The following is a 24352-nucleotide window of genomic DNA, read 5'->3' as shown; positions in this document are numbered from 1 at the left end:
TACCGCCGGACCCGGAGGTAAGTATAGACATACCCAGGGACAGAGAGAGAAAGAGAAATACCCCACTGCAAGATTAATAAAGGTGGGATAGATTTTCTTTAACACATGTACCATTATCTATGACCTCAGATTCCTCAGTCAGTATTCCCCACAAAGCAATTTACAGTAGTAATACCGAGATAACACCTGGTTGTTGTGGGAGCCAGTTAAATTTGCCTTCAAAAAATAAAGGAATGATCTTCTAATGAGACTTAGGTCAAACATATGCATCAGAGTATATACTTAGTTGAAGACTATCTTGTGATAAATCAAAGTAGATTGCTTAATGAAGGTTTTTTCCCAGACTCTACGTATCTGTCAGTGTTTACACCTTTACTAGAGGGATTTCACTGTATGGGATGATCACTAAATTTCCCTTGTGTTTGCTGTTTTTCCCCTCACCCCACCCCTCATTTTTTGAAAGGAGGGGGTGTGTGTACTTTCTCATTAACTTTCCTAAGACAGCTCAGAGGATAAAGCACTACTGAAAACATGCATCTCTTCCTGCCTTCTATTCACATTTTAATACAGGGTTATATCTGAAGAAAAGCTTCTCAAAAGGTAAGGCATTAGAAGTCCATCCAACTACAGTGAACTCAATGGGGGTTCGCAATTGTCTTAAATAGACAAATCAGGCATCGAGGAAATGTAAATAAATATGAATAGGTAAAAATACAGTTAAACCCTGAATAAACTTTTCAATTATAAAGTATTTTTGCTACTTGTTTACCTAATTCAAAATGCCATTGAAAGCTGTAGTTACAACAGATATTTTGCCATGTTCTATTATTTACTTCCTATTTACGTACACATTTATGGTATATTCATAGACATAATAGAACACTTTGGAAGTATTGTACTCTCACTCATGTCGACTTTAATTCTCTTTTTCAGAAAGACTTAAAAACTGAAGAACTTGACCTACATGTGCCACACCATCACCATTGGCATACAAATGCAAACACTAAAAAGTTCAGAGTAGTTAACAACAAAAGCACAACATGACTTCAGTGCTTCTTCAGAAATATTGCTTTGAGAATATTAATGGATCTTGCCATAAAACATCGTGGTCTTCAGGAATCCGGATAACTTTGTATGTTGTGCTTGGTTTTCTGACAATTCTTACACTAGGTGGAAACCTAATGGTAATGATTTCAATTGCTTATTTCAAACAGCTTCACTCTCCTACAAATATTTTGCTCGCCTCCTTGGCATGTGCTGATTTTTGTTTGGGTCTGACTGTGCTGCCCTTCAGTAGTATAAGATCTGTTGAAACATGCTGGTATTTTGGGGAAACATTCTGTAGATTCCATAGTTCTTTAGAACTATCTTTTTGTTATTCATCAATATTTCACTTGTGTTTCATCTCTGTTGATCGCTACGTTGCTGTTACTGATCCTCTAATTTACCCTCTCAAGTTCACAGTGCCTGTTTCAGGCTTGTTCATAGCTGTTGCCTGGATATTTTCATTAGTATTCAGTTTTTCTGTTGTCTTCACTGGGGCTAATAACAAAGGGATACAAGAATTAGTAAATGCCCTCTCCTGCGTAGGGAGCTGTCAGATTCTCTTCAACAAAACATGGGTAGTTGTATCCAATCTCCTTTATCTAATACCTTTTTTCACAACGATAGCACTTTACAGCAAAATCTTTGCTGTGGCTAAACGACAAGCTAGAATGATAGAGATGATGAGCAACAACATCCAGTTGCCTGACACTTACAGTGACAGAGTTAACAAAAGGGAGAATAAAGCTGCTAAAACCATTGGTATTGCTGTGATTGCTTTTGTGGTATTCTGGTCACCTTATTCTATAACTGTAATAATTGATGCTTTTTTTAACTTCATAACGCCACCCCTTGTCTTTGACATTGTGGTTTGGTTCACTTATTCCAACTCTGCCGTTAATCCTTTGATTTACTCTGTCTTTTATCCTTGGTTTCGAAAAGCAATGAAAGTGATTGTGAGCTGTAAAATGCTCCAGCATGATTGTTCAACAATGAATTTATTTCCAAACTGAAAACCTATCCGATCCTACCTAGAGTTACTCACCTCATATTTCACAGTCATTGTCCTGTTCATAAAATCTGGCTGTGTATTTCTTTTTCTGAATAAAATATTGTCATCTTGATTTTAAACTTTGTACAACCTTTTATCATTGTGAAAACCAGCTTGACCACATGATATCAAGACAATATATTTCCAGATACTATTAATTTAATACAATACTATATTATGCCATGAAACTATAACTGAGCAATGTGCATTGGTTGTAATTCTGTGACCGAGAAGATAAAATGGCCCTCTAGAATTAAACAGAGGCAATAAAAGAAAGATCAAAAATTAGTTTTACAGTGAAATTCATCTCTATTTGTTAGGAAGTACTAACAATACTGAGAAACATAGGTGTTTTTAAACCAATATGGTATCATTATTTACCAAATGAACAATATAAATATTAATATTTTATTCTTATATATTACTGTCAGCTTATGGGTGTTCAAATTCTTTACTTATACTACTGATTTAAGTCTCCCTGCACCCATATGGAATGGATATTTTTATCCTCATTTAATGGATAAGAAAATTGAATTTCAAAGGAAGATGGACATTTAACTCTCTTAGGTTCCTTTGAAAGACCCACCCAAAAAGATCAAGGATCCAATCTTGATACTTTTTAAATAGATAGCAAAATTCACATTGACTTTTAATGGAAGCAAGAATAAGCCAGAACTCACTTGCCCATATTCACATAGGAAATGTCTAGCTTTGTGCCTTAACCACAAGACCAACCTTTCTCTCAGGGAAGTATTGAGTAGAAATAAGACTCTTTCATGTGCACAAGGGTTCCTCCCACAAAGGAGGGTTCTAGTAATAACGGACACTAAAAGAAAACAATAACCGAAGGTGAAATACAGATACTAGTTAATTCAATGGTAAAACTCCCATTGACTTTAATGGGACCAAGATTTTACCCCTGCTGTTTTGAGAGAAAACTGTCCTTTCCATTACAGGAGAAAATCCAATCACAGAACAGTTTTCTGAGTCACAGCAACATTCTAAGGGCTTGTGTATCCTTGAAAGTTATTTTGGTTTAAAATAAGGTGTGAATTTAAAGTGCAATAGCTAGTTATTCTGCAATGTCAATTCCAGTTAATTTCCTATGTAGCCAAGCCCTAAGATATTTCTTACTGGCAGCAAGGGATCTGGATTTAAAACACTTGCTACGGAAGCCTTGGACAAGCCAGTTGTGAATGAGAAATATTTGTTAGTTTGCAATATTGCCATATAATAACAGTAAGTGCTTATTATCTGCTTTGCTAAATAGTAAGTGAAGTAGGAGCATGCCACTGACTTTACTGTAGTAGGCAAGCTAACTGTGTATCACATGAACTAACTGGGATTTTTTTAATAAAAACTTCTAAAAGTTTAATTTACAAATTCCAAAAATAACTTTTTTTAAATTCAACAAACAACAGGATGGGCAAGGTCTGGAGGATGAAGGATACTTGAGCACAGACTTAATGTAGTGTGGTATTTTCAAAAGCACCCAGCACTGGCCCAACTCTGCTCCTGTTAAAGATTAAGTCCCACTCTGAATAATATGTAAAACACTATGGAGAATAAATTTGTTTAAGTGGTTTTGCAATACATGTAATTAGCTTGTAAACTGTTTGAGCCAGGGACCATCTTCCACCATATGTTTTTACAGGCCTTAGCAGATTGGGGCTGAGATTTCACTAGGCACTACTTTAATATAAATAAATAAATAGATAATAGAAATAAATAAATAAAGTATTATTAATTGTAAATTAAATTAATGAAGTGTAATCAAATGTTTGATATTAGAGGATAGAATTCACCCTGGTACACAAGGCCCTCTGTACCACTTAAGCTCTAAAAAGAAGGTGTTCAATAAGAATGTGAGCAGAGGGCTGTGAACCATATGTACTACACAAAGGGCTGCCAGTCTTCCTGGCTGGCAGGAGACTGTAGAATAAGCGGAGGTGGAAGGGGGTGTGACACATACCCTCCTATGATACTGCAGTACTCAGGGGCCAATGGCAGCCATCTTTGGAGAAGAAGGCTGTGACTGATGAATCCTGAGACCTCTAACAAGTACTCAACAGAGTTTTATACTGCAGAATGTCCAATGAAATTTTGCATGACCAGCCTGCACAGCAGGGTCCAATCAGTTCAAAACCACATTACTCTGATTCCAGTTCACTTTCAGAGCACCGTACACTGTATGGAATACTCAGCCTCGTTTCGGGCGCAGGGAAAGACACACCTCTTCATGCAGCTTTTCCCACCATAAGGAGGAATAAAGAATGGCCTGGGGTCTGTATTTCAGAGATGCTGAGTACCCACACCTTCAATTGACTTCAGAAAAATTTTTGGGACCAGTACCTCTGAAAATCAGCCCCCCTCCTCCTTGTTTTTCCTCTCATTCCCCTTAGTTTTCCTCTGCCTGATATGGGCACGTGAAACATGATTTTGCCTCAAGAGCAGCAGAGAAGATGGTACATAATCAGACAGTTATTTAACCAAAACTTAGCACTCGAATGCTACAGGGTTGGAGGCTCTAGAAATAAATAGATGAGACAGTCTGACAGATAATATTGCTCAGAAGCATTTCTTTCCCCCCTCTCCTGGGGCAATTCCGTCTGTTTTGTGATTTATCTCTCCTCCCATCCTCTAACATCCTTGTGGGAAAAAAAAACACAATTCCTTACATGGAAGAATAATATTAGGTAACTATTTAATGCATTTTTATCTGGCTTGTAATGTAAAATAGCTGATGGAGATAAGGATGAGAAGCCAGCATCATATGCCCACCAGGAAGATCCCCATGGGCCACTGGTAGCTTGCAAATCACAGTTTGGGAACCTCTGCTTTAATACATAGGCATCACACACTACCATCAGAAGACATGACATAGCTGTCCGTATGCTGTGAATCAAAGTAAACTGTCCCCCAAGTTCCAGACAGAGTCTTCCATGTAAAGGACAAATCCAAAACAAAATACTGGTAGGTATATTGCTTTGAGAGAAGGGGTTGATTCTGATCTCAGCTGAGTCTCTGTAAATCAGGAGTGACTGTACAGAAATCAGTAGAGTTATATTGGTGTAAAACCAATGTGAGATCAAAATCAAGCCCAAGATCTTCAGCTAACAGAGGAGAGCAGGATAATGTCACTGTTGTGCCATCTAGTGGGTAATACTGGGTTATCCTGAATATTTCAACTGTAAGAGAAAGAAAACAATACAAATAGCAGCATTAAAATAATTGCTAATCAAAATAAAAGAATCATAGAATATTAGGATTGGAAGAGACCACAGGCAGTCATCTAGTCCAATCCCCTGCTCAAAGCAGGACCAACACCCACTAAATCGTCCCAGCCAGGCCTTAAAAATCTCTGAGGATGGAGATTCCACCACCTCTGTAGGTAACCCATTCCAGGGCTTCATCACCCTCCTAGTGAAATAGTGTTTCCTGATATCCAACCTAGACCTCCTCCACAACTTGAGACCATTGCTTCTTGTTCTGTCATCTGCCACCACTGAGAACAGCTGAGCTCCATCCTCTTTGGAACCCCCCTTCAGATAGTTGAAGGCTGCTATCAAATCTCCCCTCACTCTTCTCTAGACTAAATAACCCCACTTTATAGAATATCAGGGTTGGAAGGAACCTCAGGAGGTCATATAGTCCAACCCCCAGACAGATTTTTGCTCCAGATTCCTAAATGGCCTCCTCAAGGATTGAACTCACAACCTGGGTTTAGCAGGCCAATGCTCAAAGCACTGAGTTATTCCTCCCACAGTTCCCTCAGCCTCTCCTCGTAAGTCATGTGCCCCAGCCCCCTAATCATTTTCGTTGCCCTCCGCTGGACTTTATTCAATTTGTCCACATCCCTTCTGTAGCGGGGTGTAACAAAACTGGACGCAATACTCCAGGTGTGGCCTCACCAGTGCCGAATAGAGGGAAATAATCACTTCCCTCGATCTGCTGGCAAAGCTGCTCCTAATACTAATACAATTAATTTAAACAATGTGATATTCTAAAAATGAAATATTAAACCCACAATCAGCATGCATACAGAATTTATGTAGAGTATGATAGCATAGATACATGGGAGTGCCATTTGTATTACTCTTTACATAAAACAATTTCAAAAAGCACCTATTCCTGCTCAATTGAATTCCAAATAGCTGGCATAAAGATCGCACCTAAGCCCTGCTAATCTACTTTGTTCCACCTCTGGGATGACTCCTCTCTGGCATGCTTCAATAAATATGATTTAACGCTATCACATTGTTTAAATGAATTGAAGAGAGGGCATCGGGTCTGAAACAGTCAATGAGATGGAAGAGTATTGTGGAATGAGTATTGATATCAGAACTTCAGCTAATGTTTTTTTCGTTTGTTTTGGTTTTTCTTCTTGTAAGTTTTTGAACTTCCTCTCAGTATGATTGCATTGTGGTTGCACCTAAGGGCTCCAAGCAGGGATCAAGGCTCCACAGTGCCAGGCACAGACACATAACAAAACCCAGTCTCTGCCCTGAAGAGCTCACAGGCTAAGTAACATCTATGTCACTCTGCTGTATTTACATAAGTATAACATATATTTGGAAGGGTTTTTCTCTTTTCTTTCCTTTCTTTCTTTTTTTGTTTTTATTTTTGTTTGATACAGCAGACATTAGACTCTAATTTCAGACTGTGAATGAACACTTTAAATGTTCTAAAAATTAAAAAGGCAGTGATGAGAATGTGAAAATTCTTGATATCTTCACTAGGAAACAATAATAAAATTGTAGAACTAGGATGACTGGGAAGAGAAGACAGTGGGTGAAATAACTGTCATTAAATATTGAAAAGACAGGACTACCAGGCTCCAGCACTGGTCCTGCAGGGTTCCCAGGCTCATCCTCTGCAGTTGCAGCTCCACAGTAAGGAAGAGAAGTGCAGGGCTGGAACGGTGAATACTCTGCCTGCTTTCTTGTGCTTTCTCAGGGAACAGAGTCCAGCGGTACAGAAAGATCCCAAAATTGGAGACTAGGTTAACCTGCTCACCCTCTGGGAAAGAGAATGTATGTGTGTAGAAGCTGAGTTCTCTTAGGCTGTGGCTCCTCCTGTTATGGAGGGTCTATGGGAGGGCAGGTGGCCTCTAACTGCTTCCAGCTGAGCAGGGCCGGCTCTACTGTTTTTGCCGCCCCAAGCAGAGCACCAAATTGCCGCTGTGGACGGCGGGGGCAGTCCGTGTGCCGTTAGGGCGGCACGCACGTTTCCGCAGTGGCGGCAACTTCTGTCTTCAGCCGGAAGACAGAAGCCACCGAATTGCCGCCGCGGGCAGCTGAACACACAGACTGCCGCCCCTTGTGGAGTGCCGCCCCAAGCACCTGCTTGGAATGCTGGTGCCTGGAGCCGGCCCTGCAGCTGAGATCTATAATATTGGCAGTTGTTGTTGAGAGGGGAAAGGAGTTGGATCTTCTCTCCCTGTTCTCCAGCATTTTGGATCTGCTTCTGAGGGTCCTCAGGATATCTGGGGGCTGGCTCTTCTCTTGCTTTCCTGTGGGGCATTAACACCATTAGGAGCTCTTTAATGACCTGAAATTCAAATTCAAAAAGAAAGCCTACAAAAAGGGGAAACATGGATGAATTGCTAAGGAGGAAAGAACAGTACAACCATGTAGGTACAAAATCAGAAAGAGTATGGCACAACGTGAGTTACACCTAGCAACGGTCATACAATACAGGATTTTTAAATACATTAGGAGAAAGAGAAAGATGAAGGAAAGTGTTGGTCTTGTACTTAGCGGGGAAGGAGAGGTAATAACTAATGACATCCAGAAAACTATGCCTATTTTGCTTCAGACGATTTGTTAGTTGTGCATTTAAATTTTTCTTCCTAGGTCAAATACTTTGCACTTGTCTTTATTGAATTTCATCTTGTTGAATTCAGACCAATTCTCCAATTTGTCAGTCATTTTGAATTTTAATACTGTCCTCCAAAGTGCTTGCAATCCCTCGTAGCTTAGTGTCATCAGCAAATTTTATAAGAATACCCTCCCTTTTTCAAGTCATTATTGAAAATGGTGAATAGTACTAGACCAAGCCCTAGCCCTTGTGGGACCTCACTAGATATACCTTCCCAGTTTGACAACATACCATTGATAACTAGTCTTTGAGTAGGCCTTTCAACCAGTTGTTCACTCACTGGATAGTAATTTCATGTAGACCACATTTCCTTAATTTGTTTAAGAGACCGTCATGTGGGATTGTGTCTAAAGCAGACGTGGGCCAACTACAGCCTACGGGCCACATCAGGCCCGCTGGACCATCCTGCCTGGCCGCTGATCTCCCGGCCAGGGAACCTAGTCCTCAGCCCCTTCCCCGCTGTCCTCCCTCCCCCGCAGCCGGGCTTCGATCTGGCCCGCCGCTCATGCTGGGCAGAGTGGGGATCGCAGCTGGCTCTGGCCGGGTGTCGCGGCTGCAGGCTCCTGCTGCTGGTAAGGGGGCGGGGAGCGGGGAGCGGGGGGGTTGGGTAAGGGAGCAGGGTGTCCTGGGGGCCAGTCAGGGAGGAGGGGGAGGTTGGATGGGGCAGAGGTTCTGGGGTGGCGGTCAGGGGATGGAGAACAGGGAGGGTTGGGAGTGAGAGTCCCGGGGGCCTGTCGGGGGGGCCTGTCAGGGGGCGAGGATGTGGATAGGGGTCAGGAGGGCAGTCAGGGGACAGGGAGCGGGGGGGCTGGGATCCCGGGGGCAGTTAGGGGCGGGGGGTCCTGGGAGGGGGTGGTCAGGGGACGAGGACCAGAGGGCGGTTGGATAGGTGGGAGTCCCGGGGGGGGCTGTCAGGGGGTGGGGGTGTGGATAGGTGTTGGGGGGGACAGGGAGCAGGGGGGTTGGATAGGTGGTGGGGGTCCCGGGAGGGGGGCGGTTAGGGGACAAGGAGCGGGGGGGTTGGATGGGTTGGGGGCTCTGAGCGGGGCAGTTGGGGGCGGGACGTGGGAGGGGATGGATAGGGGGCAGGGACCAGGCTGTTTGGGGAGGCACAGCCTTCCCTACCCGGCCCACCAAACAGTTGCGCAACCCCTATGTGGCCTGTGGGCCAAAAAGTTTGCCCACCTCTGGTCTAAAGTCTTACTAAAATCAACATATATCATGTCCACTGTTTCCCCCTTATACAGTAGGCCAAAGAAAGAAATTACGTTGGTTTGGCATGCTTTGTTATTGACAAATCCATTTTGGCTATTCCTTATCACCTTATTATCCTCTAGGAGCTTACAAATTGATTGTTTAATAATTTGTATCAGTATCTTTCCAAGTATCAGAGTTTGACTGATTTCTCTATAATTCTCTGGGTCCTCTTTGTTCCCCACTTTAAAGATAAGTACTATGTTTGCCCTTCTCCAGTGTTCTGGGACCTCACTCATCTTCCAGGAGTTCTCAAAGATAATTGCGAATGGTTCTGAGATTGCTTCAGCTACTTCATTAAGTACCTAAAATGAACTTGAATTCATCTAACTTATCTAAATATTCTTTGACCTGTTTGTTCGCTACTTTGGCTTGTGTTCCTTCCATCTTTTTTGTAGTATTAATTGAGTTGAGTATCTGGTCCCTATTAACCTTTTTAGTCTGAAGCAAAATAGGCATTAAATACACCAGTTTTCTGGATGTCATTAGTTATTATCTCTCCTTCCCCGCTAAGTAGAAGACCAACACTTTCCTTCATCTTTCTCTTTCTCCTAATGTATTTAAAGATCCTGTATTGCATGTCCCTTGCTAGGTGTAACTCACTTTGTGCCATACTCTTTCTGATTTTGTACCTACATGGTTGTACTGTTCTTTCCTCCTTAGCAATTCATCCATGTTTCCCCTTTTTGTAGGCTTTCTTTTTGAATTTGAATTTCACGTCATTAAAGAGCTCCTAATGGTGTTAATGCCCCAGAGGAAAGGAAGAGAAGAGCCAGCCCCCAGGTATCCTGAGGACCCTCAGAAGCAGATCCAAAACACAGGAGAACAGGGAGAGAAGATCCAACTCCTTTCCCCTCTCAACAACAACTGCCAATATTATAGATCTCAGCTGGAAGCAGATAGAGGCCACCTGCCCTCCCAGAGACCCTCCATAACAGGAGGGGCCACAGCCTAAGAGAACTCAGCTTTTACACACATACATACAATAACTGGCTACGTGTGTGTGAGTAAAAACAGCATGTCCCCCTCCCGGCGGGGTGGGGGTAAAAACAGTGCTTTCCCCTCCTGGCTGGGGGAAGGAGGGAAAAACAGCACGTCCTCCCACGGTGGCAGGGCGAGGGGTGAAAGAAATGCTTCACAGTAGACGCTACCTACACAGACGGGAGGGGTTCTCCTGTTGGCGTAGGTAATCCACCTCCACGAGAGGCGGTAGCTAGGTTGATGGAAGAATTCTCCCATAGACCTAATGCTGTCCACACTGGGGGTGAGATCACTTTAACTGTGGCAAGGCTCAGGGGTGTAGATTTTTCATACCTCTGAGCGATGTAGTTATACCGACATAAGTTCATAATATAGACTAGGTCTAAGGGCCTAAACACCACTAAAGGATTGACCTGCATTTCTGAGGAACCTATAAGCCATGGAAAATATAGGTTTGTAATGGAAATGCCATCTTAACCATACGCCTACATCTACTCAAACTCATTGATGAAGACAGGACCAAATCATATATGGCCCGCAGCTCCTTGCCCTCACCAGCACAGCAGCTGCACAGTCCCTCAGCAAGTGGCCTCCAGGGCAGATCAGAACTTGTTCCACCAACTTGACACTTTCAGAAACCCATGGGGCAGGGGAACTTCTGGGGCAGGCTGGGGATAAGCCAAAGGAGGGAGGGGGGATTTTGGCAGCCTGGCCGGGTGTAGTTAGGGAAGTTCTGCACCCTGACTATTCCAAAGCCAAAAGGCCTATAGAAGCCATGGCAACGAGAGAGCAATTTAGCCCCCCCAATTTGCACTGGGGGCTGCACTGGACCACAGCAGACACATCGGAATGACACAAGCTGCCTCAATCCTTGCTCCATTCTTAGCACTGGAATGAGTTTGACCCAGAGTTTGGAAAAAATGGCCAAAAATATGAGAGAGAGAAAGAGAAAGAGAGAGAGAAATAAAGAAAAATACCCCACTGCAAGAATAATAAAGGTGGGGTAGATTTTCTTTAACACACGTACCATTATCTATGACCTCAGTTTCCTTACTCAGTATTTCTAACAAAAAAAAATTACAGTAATAACACTGAGATAACACCTGGTTGCTGTGGGAGCCAGTTAAATTTGCCTTCAAAAAAATAAAGGAAGGATCTGATAATGAGACTTAGGTCAAACATATGCATCAGAGTATATACTTAGTTAAAGGACTGTCTTGTGATGAATCAAAGTGGATTGCTTAATGATGTTTTTTTCCAGATTCTACGTATCTTTCAGTGTTTACACCTTTTACCATAGGGATTTCACTGTATGGGATGATCGCTAAATTTCCCTTGTGTTTGCTGTTTTTCCCATCACCCCACCCCTCATTTTTGAGAGGAAAGCATGCCAGTACTTTCTCATTAACTTTCCTAAGACAACTCAGAGGATAAAGCACTACTGAAAACATGCATCTCTTCCTGCCTTCTATTGACATTATAATACAGGGTTATATCTGAAGAAAAACTTCTTAAAAGGTAAGGCATTAGGAGTCCATCCAACTACAGTGAACTCAATGGGAGTTTTGCAATTGTCTTAAATAGAAAGATCAGGCATCGAGGAAATGTAAATAAATATGAATAGGTAAAAATACAGTTAAACCCTAAATAAACTTTTCAATTATAAAGTATTTTTGCTACTTGTTTACCTAATTCAAAATGCCAGTGAAAGCTGTAGTTACAACAGATATTTTGCCATGTTCTATTATTTACTTCCTATTTACGTACACATTTCTGGTATACTCATGGACATAATAGAACACTTTGGAATTATTGTACTCTCACTCATGTCGACCTTCTCTTTTCCAGAAAGACTTAAATACTGAAGAACTTGACCTACCAGTGCCACACCATCACCATTGGCATACAAATGCAAACACTAAAAAGTTCAGAGTAGTTAACAACAAAAGCACAACATGACTTCAGCGCTTCTTGAGAATGAAGAAGCACAATATTGCTTTGAGAATATTAATGGATCTTGCCATAAAACATCGTGGTCTTCTGGAATCCGGATAACTTTGTATGTTATGCTTGGTTTTCTGACAATTCTTACACTAAGTGGAAACCTAATGGTAATAATTACAGTTGCTTATTTCAAACAGCTTCACTCTCCTACAAATATTTTGCTCGCCTCTTTGGCATGTGCTGATTTTTGTTTGGGTCTGACTGTGCTGCCCTTCAGTAGTATAAGATCTGTTGAAACATGCTGGTATTTTGGGGAAATATTCTGTAGATTCCATAGTTCTTTAGAACTATCTTTTTGTTATTCATCAATATTTCACTTGTGTTTCATCTCTGTTGATCGCTACATTGCTGTTACTGATCCTTTAATTTACCCTCTCAGGTTCACAGTGCCAGTTTCAGGCATGTTCATAGCTGTTGCCTGGACATTTTCAATAGTATACAGTTTTTCTGTTGTCTTCACTGGGGCTAATGACAAAGGGATACAAGAATTAGTAAATGCCCTCTCCTGTGTAGGGAGCTGTCAGATTCTCTTCAACAAAACATGGGTGGTTGTATCCACTCTCCTTTACCTAATACCTTTTTTCACAACGATAGCACTTTACAGCAAAATCTTTGCTGTGGCTAAACGACAAGCTAGAATGATAGAGATGATGAGCAACAACACCCATTTGTCTGACACTTACAGTGACAGAGTTAGCAGAAGAGAGAGGAAAGCTGCTAAAACCATTGGTATTGCTGTGATTGCTTTTGTGGTATTCTGGTCACCTTATTCTATAATTGTAATAACTGATGCTTTTTTTAACTTCATAACGCCACCCCTTGTCTTTGACATTGTGGTTTGGTTAACTTATTCCAACTCTGCCATTAATCCTTTGATTTACTCTGTCTTTTATCCTTGGTTTCGAAAAGCAATGAAAGTGATTGTGAGCTGTAAAATGCTCCAGCTTGATTGTTCAACAATGAATTTATTTCCAAACTGAAAACGTATCCCATCCTGCATAGAGCTATTCACCTCACACTTCACAGTCCTTCCCCTTTTCATAAAATCTGGCTGTGTATTTCTTTTTCTGAATAAAATATTGTCATCTTGATTTTATATTTTGTACAGCTTTTTATCATTGTGAAAAACGGCTTGACCATATTATATCAAGAAAATAGATTTACAGATACTATTAATTTAGTGCAGGATTATGCTTTGAAACTATAATGGAACAATGTCCATTGGTTGTAATTGTGGAACTGAGAATATAAAACGGCCCTGCAGAATTAAACAAAGGCAAAAAAAGAAAGATCAAAAATCAGTTTTTCAGTGAAATTCATCTCTATTTGTTAGGAAGTACTAACAATACTGAGAAACAGAAATTTTTTTCTGTTTAAAAAGTTTAAAAAATAGGTTTCCTTTAAAATCTGTATGATATCATTATTTACCAAATAAACAATATAAATATTAATATTTTATACTTATATATTACTGTCAGTTTATGGGTGTTCAAATTCTTTACTTATACTACTGAATTAAGTCTCCCTGCACCCATATGGAATGGATATTATTATCCTCATTTAATGGATAGGAAAGTTGAATTTCAAAGGAAGATGGACATTTAACTGTCTTAGGCTCCTTTGAAAAACCCAATCAAAGAGATTAGGAATCCAGTCCTGCTACTTTTTAAACTGGTGGTAAAACTCCCATTGACTTTTAATGGGCAAAAATAAGCCAGCACTGACTTACCCATATTCACACAGGAAATGTCCATCTCTGTGCCTTAACCACAAGACCAACCTTTCTTTTGGGGAAGTATTGAGTAGAAATAAGTCTCTTTCATGTGCACAAGGATTCCTCACATGAGAGAGGGTTCTAGTAATAACAGACACAAAAATAAAACAATAACCTAATTGTGAAATCCAGATACCTGTGAATTCAATGGTAAAACTCCCATTGATTTTAATGGGACCAAGATTTTACCCCTGCTATTTTGAGAGAAAACTGTCCTTTCCATTACAGGAGAAAATCCAATCACAGAACAGTTTTCTGAGTCAGCAACATTCTAAGGGCTTGTCTATACTTGAAAGTTATTTTGGTTTAAAATAAGGTGTGAATTTAAAGTGCAATAGCTTGTTATTCTGGAATATCAATTCCGGTAAACCTCCCATGTAGACGAGCCCTAAGATATTTCCTACTGGCAGCAAGGGATCTGGATTTCAATCACTTGCTACAGCAGCCCTGGACAAGCCAGTTGTGAATGAGAAATATTTGTTAGTTTGCAATATTCCTCTATAATAACAATAACTGCTTATTATCTGGTTTGTTACATTGTAAGTGAAGTAGGAGCATGCCATTGATTTTACTGTAGCAGGCAAGTTAACTGTGTATCACAAGAACTAACCAGGATTTTTTTAATAAAAACTTCTAAAAGTTTAATTTGCAAATTCCAAAAATAACTTTAAAAAAAAATCAATTTCCGTGGCAGATCTTCCCTGCCTGCTTCAGGCTGTATAGGGTGAAAATCTCCCTCTCCCTGAGGCCTGAGGTTATTAACCAGGTTTGGCTCCAGGCACCAGCCGAGCAAGCTCGTGTTTGGGGCGGCAGATTCTAAGGATTCTAAGGGGCGGCTTCCCTCCAATCCTTTTTTTTTGGTTCACTGCTCCTGCCGCCCTGCAGGTTTTTTTTGTTTTTTTGGGGGGGGGGGGGGGGTTGCGCTTTGCCGCTCCGGCCGCCCCGCAGGTTTTTTTTCTTTTTGGTTCGCCGCTCCGGCGGCCCTGTAGGGGGCAGCGGCGCGGAGGAGGGGAGCGCCCTGCTGGGAGCAGGCTGCGCGCTCCATCTGCCCCAGCCAATGCCAGGTCTGCAGCAAGCTGCCAGCCTTCCTACCCCCCCTCTCCAAAGTGCCTCCCACCCGCTGGTGGACCCTGAGGATCAGCGCCTTCCCCCTCCTCCTCCCGCCTCCTGCCCGTGGCAATCAGCTGGCTTGTGGCATTTAAGGGGCAGGAGAGAGGGGGGAGGAGTGAGGAAAGAAAGATCAAAAATCAGTTTTTCAGTGAAATTCATCTCTATTTGTTAGGAAGTACTAACAATACTGAGAAACAGAAATTTTTTTCTGTTTAAAAAGTTTAAAAAATAGGTTTCCTTTAAAATCTGTATGATATCATTATTTACCAAATAAACAATATAAATATTAATATTTTATACTTATATATTACTGTCAGTTTATGGGTGTTCAAATTCTTTACTTATACTACTGAATTAAGTCTCCCTGCACCCATATGGAATGGATATTATTATCCTCATTTAATGGATAGGAAAGTTGAATTTCAAAGGAAGATGGACATTTAACTGTCTTAGGCTCCTTTGAAAAACCCAATCAAAGAGATTAGGAATCCAGTCCTGCTACTTTTTAAACTGGTGGTAAAACTCCCATTGACTTTTAATGGGCAAAAATAAGCCAGCACTGACTTACCCATATTCACACAGGAAATGTCCATCTCTGTGCCTTAACCACAAGACCAACCTTTCTTTTGGGGAAGTATTGAGTAGAAATAAGTCTCTTTCATGTGCACAAGGATTCCTCACATGAGAGAGGGTTCTAGTAATAACAGACACAAAAATAAAACAATAACCTAATTGTGAAATCCAGATACCTGTGAATTCAATGGTAAAACTCCCATTGATTTTAATGGGACCAAGATTTTACCCCTGCTATTTTGAGAGAAAACTGTCCTTTCCATTACAGGAGAAAATCCAATCACAGAACAGTTTTCTGAGTCAGCAACATTCTAAGGGCTTGTCTATACTTGAAAGTTATTTTGGTTTAAAATAAGGTGTGAATTTAAAGTGCAATAGCTTGTTATTCTGGAATATCAATTCCGGTAAACCTCCCATGTAGACGAGCCCTAAGATATTTCCTACTGGCAGCAAGGGATCTGGATTTCAATCACTTGCTACAGCAGCCCTGGACAAGCCAGTTGTGAATGAGAAATATTTGTTAGTTTGCAATATTCCTCTATAATAACAATAACTGCTTATTATCTGGTTTGTTACATTGTAAGTGAAGTAGGAGCATGCCATTGATTTTACTGTAGCAGGCAAGTTAACTGTGTATCACAAGAACTAACCAGGATTTTTTTAATAAAAACTTCTAAAAGTTTAATTTGCAAATTCCAAAAATAACTTTAAAAAAAAATCAATTTCCGTGGCAGATCTTCCCTGCCTGCTTCAGGCTGTATAGGGTGATAATCTCCCTCTCCCTGAGGCCTGAGGTTATTAACCAGGTTTGGCTCCAGGCACCAGCCGAGCAAGCTCGTGTTTGGGGCGGCAGATTCTAAGGATTCTAAGGGGCGGCTTCCCTCCAATCCTTTTTTTTTGGTTCACTGCTCCTGCCGCCCTGCAGGTTTTTTTTGTTTTTTTGGGGGGGGGGGGGGGTTGCGCTTTGCCGCTCCGGCCGCCCCGCAGGTTTTTTTTCTTTTTGGTTCGCCGCTCCGGCGGCCCTGTAGGGGGCAGCGGCGCGGAGGAGGGGAGCGCCCTGCTGGGAGCAGGCTGCGCGCTCCATCTGCCCCAGCCAATGCCAGGTCTGCAGCAAGCTTGGCAGGGCAGCCCGCGCCCTTCCCTGCCTGCCGACTGGAGCGGCGCGGAGCCCTCCCAGCAGGCGGTGCAGCGGGAGTGGCCGCATGGTGAGCACCCCGCTGAATGATGCCCTGGCCACTCCCCTTCTCTCTTCCCCCCCCCCCCGCTCTCTCTCCCTCCCCCCCGCTAGCCGGGGCTCGCACTTCACTGCCTGGGGCATGTCTGCAGTGCAGGGAGTCCCCCTGCACCCTGCTTCCGGCCCGCCCCACAGGTTTTCTTTTTTTTTTGCTTGGGGCGGCAAAAAAGCCAGAGCCGGCCCTGTTATTAACAAGAAATTAATAATAAATTTCAGTCCAAACCTTCTCCCCTGGCTTGGCAGTTCTCAGGGCTCTCCCTGTAGGAATTCTTTGTCCCAAGCCATACATCCCTCTGCCTTAAGAGCCACTCCTACTTCCTTTACACTCACAGCAGAGATAACAAGCCACACACAACAGAGACATGGAGTCGGCAGAGATAAATTTGCATCAGGACAACAGAAAAACTGTGCTGCCTGCCTATATCCAAATCATTAATGAGAGCATGAGACATTATTTTATAAATGCCCAACTGACTCAAGGCTTTAACCAACTTCATCAGTGGCTTACAGCCTCTGCGAGAAAACGTACTTGGCTACACATAGGAATAGGATGACAACTGACTTTTAGTATTCAGTTGAATAAATAATGTTTTAGCTTAATATTAATCAAATATCATATAAATAGTGCCTCTGTTGGAAATAGAGTAGCTGTCTACTCCCCCTTCTCATGACACAGCCTTTTCATTGGGATAGGCAGGTTGCCCACTTCATCCTACTCCCTTTGGAAGCAGCCAGCTGTAGCCTCTTCACTGGTTCCTACCACTGTATTTCACAGAACACCACTTTTCTGCAACTCCACAAGATCCAGTGTTTGAAAATTATGGTACATTCTGGGACATAAATACTTGGGAAGCCCAGAGCTCAGGGAAATATCCATGCATGGCAGGATCCACTGGCTAGTCTTTTATTCCAAAATGTCTGTGCTAGCTGAACAACAGATTTGAATGAACAGAAGTATAGCAAGCAAAACCCAGTCACCATCACAAAAAATACAACAGGTAATAGCAAAGGGAGAAAGGTAAAACTCTGTTAGTAGCCAGGGGGAGCACTTCTGGGGTTTTGATCATCATATTTTAACATAATAGATCAGGAGTGGGCAAATTTTTTGGCCTGAGGACCACATCAGGGTTGCGCAACTGTAATGTAAAATTTGAAATATCAAGTCGTAGTGATTTTGTAGCATGATTAAGAGACAGAGTAAGGCTGCATTGTGCTAGGCAATATACAGTCAAACAATAAGTGACAGTCCCTGCCCCTCAAAGAAGTTGTTTTAATAGATACGATATAACAGATGGATGAGACAAACTAGAGGATGGGCAAGGTAGGGAGATTGAAGGATACTTAAGCACAGATTTAAGAATATAGAGTGAGATTTTCAAAAGCACCTAACACTGGCCTAACTCTGCTTCTGTTGAAGATTATGTCTAAATAATATGCAAAACACTATGGAGTGTAAATTTGTGTAAGTGGTTTTGCAATACATGTAATTAGTTTGTAAACTGTTTGCGCCAGGGACCAGCTTCCACCATATGTTTGTACAGACCCTACAACACTGAAGGCTGAGAATTTATTAGGCACTACTTTAGTACAAATAAATAAATATATGCATATAATTATAAATTATTGTTATTCATTCTGATCAGGCATACTAATAAAAACTGCCTTGGAAACATCTGCTATACAGTTTATCATTTCATGCATGTATCATTAATTTTATTGTTCAAAACTGAAGATAAAAGAAGTGTAATCAAATGTTTGATATTAGAGGATAGAATTCACCCTGGTACACAAGGCCCTCTGTACCACTTAAGCTCTAAAAAGAAGGTGTTCAATAAGAATGTGGGCAGACAGCTGTGAACCATATGTACTACAGAAAGGGCTGCCAGTCTTCTTCAGGAGACTGTAGAATGTGGAGGAGGTGGAAGAGGATGGGCCACATACCCTTATATGATACTTCAGTATTTATGGGCCAATGGCAGCCCTCCTTGGAGAAGAGGTCTGTGACTGATCAATTCTGAGACCTCTAACAAGCACTCAACAGAGTTTTATACTGCAGAATGTTCAATGAAACTTTTCATGACCAGCCTGTGCAGCAGGGTCTGATCAGTTCAAAAGCACATTACTCTGTTTCCAGTTCTGAAATGTAGACAGAGCTGTCCATATGCTGTTAATCAAAGTAAACTGTCCCCCAGGTTCCAGACAAAGAGTCATCTCTGAAAAGGACAAATCCAAAACAAAATACTGGTACGTATATTGCTTTGAGAGAAAGGGTTGATTCTGATCTCAGCTGAGTCTCCATAAATCAGGAGTGACTGTACTGAAATCAGTAGAGTTATATTGGTGTAAAACCAATGTGAGATCAAAATCAAGCCCAAAATCTTCAGCTAGCAGAGGAGAGCAGGATAATGTCACTGTTGTGCCATCTAGTGGGTAATACGGGGTAATCCTGAATATTTCAACTGTAAGAAAAACAAAGCAATACAAATAGCAGCATAAAAATAATTGCTAATCAAAATGAAATATTAAACCCACAGTCAGCATGCATACAGAATTTATGTAGCGTGTGATAGCACAGATACATGGGAGTGCTATCACACGCTATTTTTATTACTCTTTATGTAAAAATTACTCTTTATGTAAAAAAATATCAAAAAGCACCATCCCTGCTCAACTGAATTCCAAATAGCTGGCATAAAGACCTCACCTAAGCCCTGCTAATCTACTTTGTTCCACCTCTAGGATGATTTCCCTTTGGCATGCTTTAATAAATACAGTAACTCGTCACTTAAAGTCATCCCGGTTAACGTTGTTACGTTGCTGATCAATTAGGGAACATGCTCATTTAAAGTTGTGCAATGCTCCACTATTACGTTGTTTGGCTCCCTGCTTTCTCCACAGCTGCCAGCCTTCCTACCCCCCCTCTCCAAAGTGCCTCCCACCCGCTGGTGGACCCTGAGGATCAGCGCCTTCCCCCTCCTCCTCCCGCCTCCTGCCCGTGGCAATCAGCTGGCTTGTGGCATTTAAGGGGCAGGAGAGAGGGGGGAGGAGTGAGGACTTGGTGCGCAGGCTCCGCCTCCCTCCCTTGCCTCCTGAACACCGCAAACCAGCTGATTGCCCCGGGCAGGAGGCGGGGGAGGGGGGGGAGTAGGGTGACCAGATGTCCTGATTTTATAGGGACAGTCCCGATTTTTGGAGCTTTTTCTTACATAGACACCTATTCCCCCCCCACCCCATCCTGATTTTTCACACTTGCTATCTGATCAACCTAGGGGGGAGGGAGCGGGAGCCTGCGCGGCAAGTCCTCGCTCCTCCCCGCAGTCCCCTAAATGCCACAAGCCAGCTGATTGCCCCAGGCAGGAGGGAGGGGGGGAGCAAGGACTGGGCATGCCTCCCCCCCTCCCCCCCTGCCTCCTGCCTGCGGCAATCAGCTGGCTTGCAGGGTTCAGAAGGGAGGGGAGGGAGGGGGGAGGAGTGAGGACGCTGCGTGCGAAGTAAAGTGGGAGGAGGTGGGGGGGAGAAGAGGTGGGTCAAGGGTGGGAGCTTGGGGGAAGGGGTGGAGTGGATGGGCTGAGGGTTGAGCCCCCTGCCCCCGGCAAAGTCAGTGCCTGTGTTTGCAAGAACAGCAAGAGGAGCAGCCGGACAATCCATCCTCTTCCACTCTCTGACTCCACCACCTCAACCAAGCTTCATACTCAGCAGTGATGACTGTAGTATTAAATTGTTTCTTTAAAATTGTTTAAAATTTATACCTGTATTAAATTGCTCATTTAAAATGTATATAATGCCTTTTGTCTGGCAAAAAAAAAATTCCCTGGAACCTAACCCCCCCTATTTACATTAATTTTTATGGGGAAATTGGATTCTTAACATTGTTTCACTTAGAGACGCATTTTTCAGGAACATAACTACAACGTTAAGAGAGGAGTTACTGTATGACTAAACACTATCATATTATTTAAATGAATTGAAGAGAGGGTACCGGGTCTGAAATAGTCAACGAGATGGAAGAGTGATGTGGAATGAGTATTGATATCAGAACTTCAGCTAATGTTTTTTTTGTTTGTTTGGGTTTTTCTTCTTCTAAATTTTTGAACTTCCTCTTAGTATTATTCGTAGAATCATAGAACTGTAAGGGACCTCGAGAGGTCATGTAGTCCAGTCCCCTGCACTCAAGGCAGGACTAAGTATTATCTAGACCATCCCTGACAGGTGTTTGTCTAACCTGCTCTTACAAATCCCCAATGATGGAAATTCCACAACCTCCCTAGGCAACTTATTCCAATGTTTAACCATTCTGACAGTCCTTTTGCTTCTTGTCCTATCCTCAGAGGTTAAGAAGAACAATTTTTCTCCCTCCTTCTTGTAACAACCTTTTATGTATGTAAGCAGAGTCAGGATGAGCTCTACCCTGACATCTGGTGGTGAATTATGGCGAGTGTGGAAAAGAACTCCAGGCGCTGATCTTGTTTGCAAAGGCACACCCACTCGCCTGGCATGAAACAACAGCAACTCAAAGTGGTTACTTTGGCTGGTGTGGGATCCCCAGTTTTCTCTGTTATTGGGACAGGAAGAATAAAGTTTTGTTACCCTGATTCTGTGAATCAAGGCCAGTGAAACTGTTGTATGACAGAAGGACTGAGTGAGTCCTTCACCATTACCTAAGTAGCACTTGCTTGACAAGGGGCATGGGTTACAAAACCCAGTGAATAGGGAGAGGCTGGGGACAGGTATTTGTACTTGATGGTATGGGCCCTCTCTGAGGGGTTGAAACACCAATTGCACTACCTCCTCTCTCCACTGTTGAATGTCAGAGCTAACTTTGATTCCATTACAAGTCTAGTTACAGACTGCTGAGCGGAATTCACTTTGGGCCAATGGTGCACTAGCACTGGGGCTCCCCTACTATGAGCTGAAATTGCTAAGAGCTGAAATCACAAAAGAGCTAAAGTTATTAAGAGCTGAGATCACTGAGGCTGTGTTAACTAGTGGGGGAGCCTGAAGCTATATTGCTAAGCGGCTGGCGGAGCAGCTAGCAGAGTGGAGCCTTGCTGGGGCGGTTGGAGTGGAGCTGAGCAACTCACAGGTCGGTGAGCGGAGCGGAGCAGAGCGGAGCCTTGTGGGAGTGGCCCAAGGGACGGCTGAAGTGGAGCAGAGCTGAGCGGCTCACAGGTCGGTGAGCAGAGTGGAGCAGCTGCCAGAGCAGTTCGTGGGACGGCGGGAGCAGCTCACGGGGCAGCTGGTGGAGTGGAGCGGCTCGTGGTGAAGGCTGCGGCAGAACCCCGTGAGCCTCGGATCACGTAAGGTGCCCCTTAACACCCTGCGTGGGCCCCCCCATAACTCTGGGGCTGCACTGACCAGGGACAGAGACTTTGGGGGGTTGTTGGACTTTTGGGACTTTGGTGATCCTTGGGTTGCTGGTTTCAAGAACCCAAGGGAAAGGATACAGCCCAACTTGCTGGGGTGGGTTTTTTTGCTCATGGTTTGTGTTATGAATCCTGTTTGTGGTGTTTTTCCAATTTAATGCTGATGTCGTTTACCTCTTGTTATTAAACATTTTCTGTTACACTCAGACTCCGTGCTTGCGAGAGGGGAAGTATTGCCTCTTAGAGGCACCCAGGGGGTGGTATGTAATTGTCCCAGGTCACTGGGTGGGGGCTCGAGCCGGTTTTGCATTGTGTTATTGAAATGGAACCCCTAGATACAGAACCCGGCCCTTGTTGCTGCCAACTTAGATGGGCAGAAGGGTTATATGTATTTACAATTGTGTATTGTATTGTGTTGTGTATTGTATTGTGTATATAGTATTCTATTGTGATAGAACTTAAGGGCTCCAAGCAGGGATCATGGCTTCACAGTGCTACGCATAAATACATAACAAAAACCAGTTTCTGCCCTGAAGAACTCAGAGGTTAAGTAACATCTGTTATATTTACATAAGCATAACATATATTTGGAAGGGTTTTTCTCTTTTCTTATTTTTTTTTATACAACGGACATTAGACTCTAATTTCAGACTGTGAATGAACACTTTAACTATTCTAAAAATAAAAAGGCAGTGATGAGAATGTTAAGGTTCTTGATATCCCAACTAAGAAACAATAATAAAATTGTAGAACTGCCTAGAATCCTAAGATGACTCGGAAGAGAAGACAGTGGGTGGAAACAACAATATTGAAAAGACAGGACTACCAGGCTTCAGCACCCAGGGTTCCCAGGTTCATGCTCTGCAGTCACAGCTCCACAGTAAGGAAGAGGAGTGCAAGACTGGAATGGTGAATACTCCACCTGCTTTCTTGTGCTTTCTGAGAGAACAGACACTATTAATTTAATACTAGATTATGCTATGAAACAATAATAGAGCAATATCCATTGGTTGTAATTTTGTGACGGAGAAGATAAAATGGTCCTCCAGAATTAAAGAAAGGCAAACAAAGAAAGATCAAAAATTAGTTATTCAGTGAAATTCATCTCCATTTGTTAGGAAGTACTAACAATACTGGAAAAAGAAATGTTTTTCCATCCCTTTAAAACCTATACCGTATCATTATTTACCAAATCAGTAATATAAATATTAATATTTTATACTTATATATTACTGTCAGCCAGTGCCAGAAAGATGAAGGAAAGTGTTGGTCTTCTACTTAGCGGGGAAGGAGAGATAATAACTAATGACATCCAGAAAACTGAGGTATTTAATGCCTATTTTGCATCAGACTTCACTAAACAGGTTAATAGTGACCAGATACTCATCTCAATTAATATTAACAACAAGAGGGAAGGAACACAAGCCAAAGTAGGGAACAAAGAGGTTAAAGAATATTTAGATAAGTTAGATGTACTCAAGTTCATCTTAGATACTTAAGGAAGTAGCTGAAGCAATCTCAGAACCATTCACAATTATCTTTGAGAAATCCTGGAAGATGAGTGAGGTCCCAGAAAACTGGAGAAGGGCAAACATAGTATCTATCTTTAAAGATGGGAACAAAGAGGACCCAGGGAATTATAGACCAGTCAGTCTAACTTTGATACCTGGAAAGATATTGGTACAAATTAGGGCTATCGATTAATCACAGCTAACGCACGCGATTAATCATGATTAATTTTTTAATCACAATTAATTTTTTTTAGTTAGTCGCACTGTTAAAAATAGAATACCAATTGAAATTTATTAAATATTTTGGATGTTATTCTACATTTTCAAATATTAACTTCTATTTCAACACAGCATACAAAGTGTACAGTGCTCACTTTATATTATGATTTTTATTACAAATATTTGCACTGTAAAAATGATAAACAAAAGAAATAGTATTTTTCAAATCACCTTATACAAGTACGGTAGTGCAATCTCTTTATCGTGAAAGTGTAACTTACAAATGTAGATTTTTTTTGTTAAATAACTGCACTAAAAAACAAAACAATGTAAAACTTTGGAGCCTACAAGTCC

At 42.1% G+C, this 24352-nt stretch overlaps 2 protein-coding genes across 2 annotated transcripts; both read left to right on the top strand.

Moving 5' to 3' along the window:
* Positions 1–928: 928 nt before the first annotated feature.
* Positions 929–2057, top strand: LOC101953741 (trace amine-associated receptor 7a-like). The gene has a single exon (XM_005280469.3). The coding sequence runs from the start codon at positions 1041–1043 to the stop codon at positions 2055–2057; it is 1017 nt and encodes a 338-aa protein (XP_005280526.2). The 5' UTR covers positions 929–1040.
* Positions 2058–12165: 10108 nt separating this feature from the next.
* Positions 12166–13194, top strand: LOC101953458 (trace amine-associated receptor 7a-like). The gene has a single exon (XM_005280468.1). It carries the CDS (start codon positions 12166–12168, stop codon positions 13192–13194), a length of 1029 nt encoding a protein of 342 aa, XP_005280525.1.
* Positions 13195–24352: the final 11158 nt, after the last annotated feature.

Source organism: Chrysemys picta, chromosome 3 (genome assembly GCF_011386835.1).
Source record: "Chrysemys picta bellii isolate R12L10 chromosome 3, ASM1138683v2, whole genome shotgun sequence".
In the NCBI taxonomy this organism is placed as follows: Eukaryota; Metazoa; Chordata; order Testudines; family Emydidae; genus Chrysemys; species Chrysemys picta.
The sequence above is the reverse complement of the archived record's forward strand: the minus strand, read 5'-3'. Positions and strand labels throughout refer to the sequence as shown.

Excerpts from the sequence above, each read along its gene's own strand:
- LOC101953458 (XM_005280468.1), top strand. The coding sequence starts at position 12,166 with ATGACTTCAGCGCTTCTTGAGAATGAAGAAGCACAATATTGCTTTGAG.
- LOC101953741 (XM_005280469.3), top strand. The coding sequence starts at position 1,041 with ATGACTTCAGTGCTTCTTCAGAAATATTGCTTTGAGAATATTAATGGA.